The sequence below is a fragment of the Orbicella faveolata genome, unplaced genomic scaffold (genome assembly GCF_042242905.1).
Source record: "Orbicella faveolata isolate gen_17 unplaced genomic scaffold, um_ofav_v1 contig_3, whole genome shotgun sequence".
Lineage (NCBI taxonomy): Eukaryota > Metazoa > Cnidaria > Anthozoa > Scleractinia > Merulinidae > Orbicella > Orbicella faveolata.
Genome location: NW_028301558.1, coordinates 14,915,495 through 14,924,446, shown reverse-complemented (window position 1 = coordinate 14,924,446; position 8,952 = coordinate 14,915,495). Strand labels below are relative to the sequence as shown.

Below are 8,952 nucleotides of genomic sequence, written 5' to 3'. Positions count from 1 at the left end.
AGCACTTTATATAGTTGCCTTTCATGCTCCACTAAAATAATTAGAGTTCTAATGTAACAACATGGAAGCGCTTTTAGCACTGGGACTGGCTATTACCAGTGTCGTTACATCATCATCAGATTAAGACCATCTTATAAGACTGGAGAGGATGCCACAGATTGCATGCAGTTTAATGTGAAAACCTAACAATTAACGAAGAAGAGGCTGTTGACACGGAATTGAACGAACACGAACGAAAAGACTCCGTTGAAGTAAGTCATGCTTGTAATTTGTTGAGCCCCGACCAAACGAACGTAACATTTCAACGCAACTGCCAACATATCGCAACATTGTTGGGCGCAACATGTTGCGTGCGTTTGTCAACCCTGTTGTGACGTGTTGCGACATGTTGGGCGTTGTTGGCTTAAATTTCACACTAGTCAAATTTTTCATGCAACATTGGTGGATGTTGCATGATGTTGTAGTCGTGTAGTCGTTTGGCCAGGTTCGTGCAAAAATGTTGCACCCGGACATGCGCACTAACTCGATTTTCAATACCCAACATGTCGCAACAGGGTGGCAAAACGCGCGCAAAATGTTGCTCCCAACAATGTTGCGATATGTTGTGCTGAAATATTGGGATCGTTTGGCTGGAACTTGCAAATGCTGGGCCAACAATGTTGCGATATGTTGTGTTGATATGTTGTCATCGTTTGGCCGAGGCTTCAGGGTGTACAACTGTAACAGGTATAGAGCGTTTTCACGTGAAGTCAAGGCGGCCACGGTTGGTGTTTCCCTCGTTGGGAATATGAGTTGCTTTCTTCTGCAATATATTCACTACTGTTTGGGTACAACCAATGTGGCTGTAGTGAAAAAGCTTTACAGTTCACTTGGAAAAAAGTTAGAAAATGCTAAAGAAAACGAAGAGGTAAAATAACTTGCTGATTTGACATCGAATTTTAGAGCTATCATTCCCCGTTGAAAAGCACGGACTTCGTTATTCATTAAATTCATTCTTACTTCTCGTATCCAGTTGAGATTAGAGGTGATATCACCGGTGAAAATAGCTTTGTACGGGATAAGAAGTTGAATAGCTTAGAACTTAAACAAACTATTATCTCAGAAATAACTATTAAAAAATGAAACGACCCATGACATTATTGACAACATTTAACACAAAACGTTCCTAAAATACTACGAACTGATACAGGTTCCAAATATATTGCGTTTTCCCAACCCCGTTGAACTGCTGAACTATTTGGGGAGACCTCACTTCCCCAAACAACATCGAGACAGCTATAGGGAGTAGGATAGAGCCGTTCATATTACATATATGAAACGATTTACGAAAAAGATGTTAATTAAAAGAGAGTGAATCTTGGCCTTTGCACCAAGTGAGCTACACACTTTGATTTTACGACTCCTAAAGACCCAAATATCACGCCAAGCGATGAAACAGAAGTAGAAGAGTACAAAAGGGAAGATGAGGTACTGGGGAAAAAAAGACTGGGGGACATTCTTAGGAGAGAAAAAAAACCTTTGACTAGGATGAATTTTTCATAACACCGTTAACATAGATTTAACGTAAGTGTAAGGCCCGTAAGGTGGAGAACTTCGACCACTGAATCAAGGGCAAGGAAATACGTACTGGAAACACAATTGCCGTAGTTTAAGTACTGCATTACATGTAGAGCAAGCTAATAAAAACAAAATTCATATTGTAAAAAAAAGGAACATCAAAGGAACCGAAGAATCCACTCCGGGCAAGGATTCTTCGTTTCCTTTGATGCACCATAATTCGAGTGATCTTCGATTATTTCTGTTCATTGATTTATTTAAGTATCCGGCAACGAAATGCACCATTAGTCGCAGTCTTTCGCTGCCACAGGCTCAAGGCAGCAGTAGTACTTTCCCTTGATTCAATATGTCAACTGATACTGTAATTAATTCTGTGTTTGTTTTACGTACAGCGATACCTCGAATACTTACAGCATTCCTAGCGTGGCAGCCAAACCTGGGTACTAATCGTCAGGTAGAAGAGGAACCTGGATACTAAACACTTTCAATCACACTGGCCATGGAAGAATTATCGGTATGTAGTGTGTGGACTCGTTCTGGTATCTTTACATTACTATCTTCCTTGATTGATATATTGATGTATTGATCAATTAACGGAAGATTATCGTCAAAAGCACTGAACTACTTGGTATTTTTCTGGCTTCGGGTTGTACTTTTTAATTCAAAGGATAATATATAACTCGTTGTAACATAGAAGCATGGGCACAATGCATCCACAATGACAAAATGCTTTGAAGCATTGTAACTGAGTGGCGGTCATATGGTTTTTTACCATCACCATAAACAGGTTTGCATGCCTGAAATTAACTTAACCTCTATACAATCAACTCTCGCCTTTAGGGTAGCCCCCTGTTACGGACAACCCGCTATAAAAGATAGAAGCTACATCCCTGACCGAAACTACAAAGAAATGTATATGGAGACATTACGGAATTGCGGACGCTTCAAACTAATATAACTAATATATTTTTTATTGTTCTTCTCTTGTTACAACGGACGTATTGAATGACATGATTACTCTGAGTCTTGAAATGTTTACTAGTTAGTTCGTACACTATTTTGCCGACTAGTTAGATTATGTGTCAAATTAAACATTAAGTATCACAGTATGCATTACATATCACAGTTCACAACCAGAAATTGGACTATTTTCACCACACCCCGCTATTGGGGAGTCGGACATCAAATGATATCCCTGAGGGTGTCTGCTATAACGAGAGTTGACTCTGCTTCATGGCAAAATTTATCTAGAATCCTCAGCTGCCGAGGCATTTCCCGTTGTAGTTTTCCTTGGTGCTATAGATTGTTGGCTAAAACGTTTCTTTGAATACGTTTAAGTGGTTAAAGTTTAAGTGGTTTTATTAGTAGTTAAGGAAAATATTCCCATTAGATACTGGTAAGGTGTTTGTGGGAGGAAACATCTTGAGACCGTCCCAGTCTTATACAACCTTGATGACAATCTTTCTCTACAGAATAACTTGAAAGGCTTTGATGACACATCGAACATCTGGCTTGAGCCATTTTCCGCGCTGATCAATTGTATGTTCCCTGTTGAGTATGTGTACGCAGATTGGCTTGGGTGGCAAACAAACGCTGAAGCACAGCGAGCGGATCCAGAATCACTCATTGGTTTACCAGATACTGCTATAGAGGCTGGCAGTAGAGCTGAAGGTTTTTGCATTCCACAGTTTATTCTAAGAAAAAGTGATATTGAACAAGGCAGTGTGCTTGATATCAAAGAACATTGGCAGCCTGACCGTGATATGATGACAGCCAGAGAACCCTTTGATATAAATGATGAAAAGAAACTGATACCTATTTTCACAGTTGAACATGTCGAGGACGACCCAAAATACGCAAAGCTTAGGCTAACTGAAGAGTGGAAAGATCATCGTCCCCGTTACAAGAATGTTTCCTATCTGCACCATACGTTTCTGCTGCCTTCAGCGGACCATCAAATGGATGGTCGTGAAACAACGCGTTTTGATGGCCAAAGCGCAACATGGTCGTACAGTCTTCACGGTCCTGTGCGTAAACTTCAGTCCGGGGGTTTTCCAAGTTACGAAGAAGATGAGACAGGCGTTTTCAAGTATCCAATCGCGTGGCCCGAGCCTGCTATGGAATGGTTGGTCCGACCCCGCCCAAGTGGTTGGCCTTCACCTGTTCTGGTCCAGGAAATATTTGACTGTGGGTGTCATTTGGCTCCTGTTGGCAGAGGAACACGCTTTGAAGAACCCGTTGATATTCTGAGTTACTCTCAAAATCCGGAACTTTCAGTTGCTAGTTCTGGAGGTCTAAAAGCGGAATACAACGAAGGAGAATTGGTTATGGACAACACAGAATGGAAAACGTCCTTTTCAGTGGCCGAAAATAAGCTTGGAGAGAGTGTGTCTCCTGTGCAACGACATGTATTGGTTTTGTTGAAAATGATTAAGAAGTGCTATTTTCCGAAGGTGATTTCAACTTACTGTTTGAAGCACTTGCTGTTTTGGGAAAGTGAAAAGAAACAAGAGGACTTCTGGAGAGAACATAACTCTGCAAATTGCCTTTTGTTAGTTCTGGATCGTCTCCAAGAGTGCTTGGAGGAACATCAGCTACCGCATTTCTTCATTCCACGGAGCAACGTTCTGCAGTATGAGGACCCATCTAAACTGAACGAAGCAGCTGTCATTGTTGCTGAAGTAAGAAGACATATTTTACCAAAGACAGTGAATTTGCTCAAAAACCTTCAGTCAATGAGTTATCTTTCGCAGACGTATCTTCAAGGTCTTGGTCTGTTATTGGAAGACCATTTCTTAAAAATGCAGGACAGAAATCTCTCTGGTAAAGATCAAAGACAGATGGTGAGATCTCTCCACTCAGTCTTTGTGGGCAAGTGCAAAGACGTAATAGCAGAGCTACGAAGAATAACGCCTGCTGAACGACAAAACATCGAAAAGTTGTTAAATGTGTCGTTGTATGTTTATCAATCGACACTTGCAAGACTCCTGTGTAGATTGTGGTTTCTTCACAGTGAAGAAGAATACAACAACGAGCAGGAGAGGGAGAGTGAGGATGAGTTTAAGTCATTCGTGAAGAAGGAAGTCATGGATCCTACCTTAAATGACGACTTCCTTATGCTGGCGCTTGTTTTCTTCCACAGAGCGAGAAATGGAGTTGAAGCCTCCTTGGCAATTCCCAATACAAGAGTGATGGAGCTCCTGAGAGAAGAACAGATGAAAATAGCTAAAGAGAACGTGGAACAAGCGAAACAACTCTTGAAAGGTACGTTGTTTGGTTGCCTGACGAGGAGTGATCTTAGCAAAATCGAACAGAAAATGTTGACAAAACTCCAAGAGAAGGAGACCTTTATGTCTATTACCAAAGATGAAATCATGAAGTTGCTCTATGAGGAGCTTGCAGCGCTTTTCGAAGAAAGAATGAAGGAAAAAAAAGAAGAACGTGTAGAGGCAGCTAACTAAAATGAAAGTAGCACTTTATTAGCCGGAACAAAAACCTTATAGGTAACAATAAACGCAGAAAGTATTAGTTAGAGAACTCCGTAGGAAAAAGAGTTGGCGGTTGGACATTTTAGCACAATATTTCAACTTCAACTTCAACTTCAACTTCAACTTTATTTTGCACTTAAAGTTTTGAAATTACAATATTAGCATTAAAAAAAAGAAAAAAAGATACATATATAATATCTTACGAATCAAACACAGCTCAGTAAGGTAGTGGTTATTGATGGCAGTTTTTAAGTTGTTACTTCAGAAGTAACAACTTAAAACAATTGATCTCTTGCTTCAAAACAGTCAGCGACAAACGACTGAATTGCAAAGTCATCTCAATTTTCGAACAAGCCCATTGGACGCAGGGAAAAACAGTTTTGACTTGATTATTGTCCAAAACCAAACAAGATATAGAGTGCAAAGTTTACCATTAAACGTTCTCGACATTTATCTAAATTGTTTTGTTTTCATGTAAGGCTGTTTTACTTGTCTGTTCTGAAAGTTGCCGAGAGAAACCGTTGAGTCCGGAGCAATGCACAATGGCAGGAATGAAAAATGTATCGATGATATTTTGGTGAAACTTTCAAAGGTACTCTAGTGCTAGGAAATCAGCTGAAAAAACGAGCATAAGCCTTACAGCATGCCAAAACGTCGAATCTAAGTTCAACTAAAAAAATATAGTACAGTGTGTGCACGCTTGTAGAAGGTGAGGACAAAGAAGTATAAGTTGATATGAGACATTGTACCTTTGTATGCTTTGTAGCTTTATTGGTTAGTACAAAAGATGATGAAAAATAACAGAGTGAATGCCCCATATAGGCTGGTCATGATCATGTCAGTTGGCCTCATATTTCGTGTTGGAAAAATTTCATTACCTCATATTAGCTCTTGGGATAAAGTCGCGTTGCCTAGTTACAGGACAAGATTCTCCTGATTTAAAAAAAAGACGCAAATAAATTCGTCCTTAAAGACCATTACGTAGGCTAAATTTACCATGCTATATTAACCCTATTTGGCCTGCACTGTTTATTCGTTTGTAAGACTGGAGGGGAGAGCATGTATCTCCAAAAGTATTCGTTCAATGTCAATCAAACTTATATGGTTTCTAAAGCTTCCTAACTTGTTTACTTTAGTGCTAATCACTTGTCAATCTGCCAATCCGCATATTCACGCGTTTTCAATTCATGAAGTCACAGACCCAGGATTACCATACAAAACGTAATATTGACGTCACGTTTTTCAAAATGCCCACCTTCTTGGATCCGCCATCTTTTTCAAAAAAGTCATAACAGCTCAAAAATGGTTTCAAAAAATCAACCCATGTAATAAATTTAGAAAAAAATCGTCATAAAATCCAAATTCGAACTAGAACAGAAATCTAAGTACAAAAAACTTCAAATTTGGGTAAAATCCTTTTGAAAAGATGGTTACCATAGAAATATCAAGTCACGTGACCAAAGGATTGACACAACAAAATGTTCCCTGATGAGTTTTGGGAAAATTCACAAGGTTTGGGTACTACAGCTCGAATGACGTTTTTGTAAGAAAAAATTGAAATCATGCAGCGTGGGTATTTTGTGCCCCCAACCCGACCGCCAAGGCTAAAGAGGGTTAATGGTTTGAAGACTGGAGATTTTGTAGCCTGCGAACGCAGACGTATTTCCGGCTGTCGCTTGTCTCCGCCGAAAATAACGTCTTCGAACCCGAGCCAGGAAACGATTTTTGTGACGTAGAAATTTTAAGCCAATCACAGTTTAGCTCAAGTAGCAACAAAACTACTGCGCAAGGTATTTGCTGCGAGGAGCACTCGCGTTTTATTCTATCATGGAATCTAATTGGCCGAGGAGAAACAAAAGTCATAACGTCAGAGAAATCGTTTCCTGGCTCGGGTTCGCAGACGTTATTTTCGGCGGAGACAAGCGACAGCCGGAAATACGTCTGCGTTAGCAGGCTAAAGATTTTGAGCAGAAGAACAGAAATAGAAACTGAGTGAGGGAATAAAATTGTTCAGAAGGAAAGGGAAGAATGAGGTGATAGTTCGACGTTGAAATTGTTACACTTCTAAGGGGGATCTGGGGTTACAATACATACATACACTTTATTTAAACACGGTAGAAACATCAGTTATATTACGAGATTGAGAAAAAAATTTAAAAAAAACTGATTTACATGTTTGCTGTTAGGGCGTACGAGGTGAAAATAAGGTGACTGATTTCATTTTTTTAAAGTTAATAAAAGATCTAATGGCTCTGACGTTAGACAGAAGGCTATTCCACAACTGTGACGCACTGTAGAAGAAACTACGTTTTAAAAAATCGGTACGGGGCTTGGGCAGAGCTAATTTGGTTTCAATATTTCTAAGTCCATAGTTCGTGCTGAAGGGTTTAAATAGGCCTTTCAGGTACTCCGACGTCTGATCATCCAAAGTTTTAAATATTAATTTCAATTTTTGCTTTTTCCCTCTGATACAGAGATTATCCCATCCTAGCTTACCGCGGAGGGAGGTAGCACTAGGATGGTAATCAGACTTGGTGATAACCCTAATGGCGCGATTTTGTAGTTCTTGTAATTTATCGGTTAACCCGTTGTTGAGACCGTCCCACACAGTGCAGTAATAATCGGGATATGGTTTGATAATAGCTCTATTATTGTATATAGCAATTTATAAAATAACTGAGATACTACGCACGCTCTGATTGGTCAATAGAGTTGCTAAACTTATGTTCTATTGTACCAGTAAACCACGGTTCCCGATCTATGGCAACTCTACGCGGGAACTAGAGAACTCGGAGCTCTAGCGATAACAAATGTAATAAACAGTTTTCCCTTTCACTGGCTGAGATATCAATAACACGAATATCTTTTCATTCAACATAGAAATTTGCAAGGTTGGTCTTCATATAAAACTTTATCTGTTTTTTCCACGGCAAAACTTTTACGCTGACTCCGGTTACGCTTGAGATTAAAATTAAAGAAGTTTTAAACCCTTTTTTCGGTGCTTTCCACAGTCTGTCGAGGACGGAGTCAGCTGGGCTTGACTGATCAATTTGGGTTGTCAAAAAAGCAGGGAAAATATTTCTTTCGATCGGAAATTTTGAGTTTAAACTCAATGCATACATGCATAACTCGATAAATAAATTTCGTTTCCATAAGCTTAGCTTTCAAGCAATAGTTTTCATTTAGCAAAATACAGAGAAACACGGACTTCATAGCCTTCAACATAAGTAAATAAATTCTGAATAAATTTCGGGAGCAGCATTTCTGTAACTAACCTTTATTCCATTCGCAAAACTTTGAAAAGTTATCGTAAACACTGCGTTGAATCGCTTCGCCAAGCACATGAACTTTGGACTACTTGCACACTTTTCTCGTGTTCTCCCAACATCCCGCGTGGTTTATTGCGCCAGTAAACCCATGGAAAGAGTGGTCGATTGCTTAAATAGCTGTATCTTCGCATATGAACGGCCCCAACCAGAGGAAATAACCTTGACAGTCTCATTAACATGTTTGGACCACGACAAATTTTTATCGATATAGACTACTGAGGATTTGGTGTGAAGCACTCTATCAATTTCGTGACCTTCAATTTGTATAGCACTTGAATGGCTAACAGTTCTAGCAAGTCTCTGACGTGATCCTATTAACATTAGTTCGGGTTTTGCAATATTTAGGCTTAGTTTATTTACATTAAGCCATTCATGAAGGTTAGCTACTTCCCTGTCTATTGCTGATTCAAGCTCTGGTAAGCTACTTGCGGCGATGCTGATGCTTGTATCGTTGGCGTACATTCGTGGTAAAGCTTTACCCAGGCAGTTCGACAAGTCGTTAATGTAAATCTGGAAAAGGAGAGGACCAATAAGGCTTCCCTGAGGGACACCACAGGCAATGTGTCGTTCAATTCCAC

At 39.7% G+C, this 8,952-nt stretch overlaps 1 protein-coding gene across 1 annotated transcript; it reads left to right on the top strand.

Annotated features, from left to right (window-relative positions):
* The first annotated feature begins 2,961 nt into the window (after positions 1 to 2,961).
* LOC149106542 (uncharacterized) lies at positions 2,962 to 5,988 on the top strand. Its single transcript, XM_089298806.1, has one exon. The coding sequence runs from the start codon at positions 3,099 to 3,101 to the stop codon at positions 5,016 to 5,018; it is 1,920 nt and encodes a 639-aa protein (XP_089154932.1). The 5' UTR covers positions 2,962 to 3,098; the 3' UTR covers positions 5,019 to 5,988.
* The last annotated feature ends 2,964 nt before the right edge of the window (positions 5,989 to 8,952 follow it).

Bases quoted from the DNA above. Each gene is read 5' to 3' on its own strand.
- LOC149106542 (XM_089298806.1), top strand. From the start codon at position 3,099: ATGTTCCCTGTTGAGTATGTGTACGCAGATTGGCTTGGGTGGCAAACA.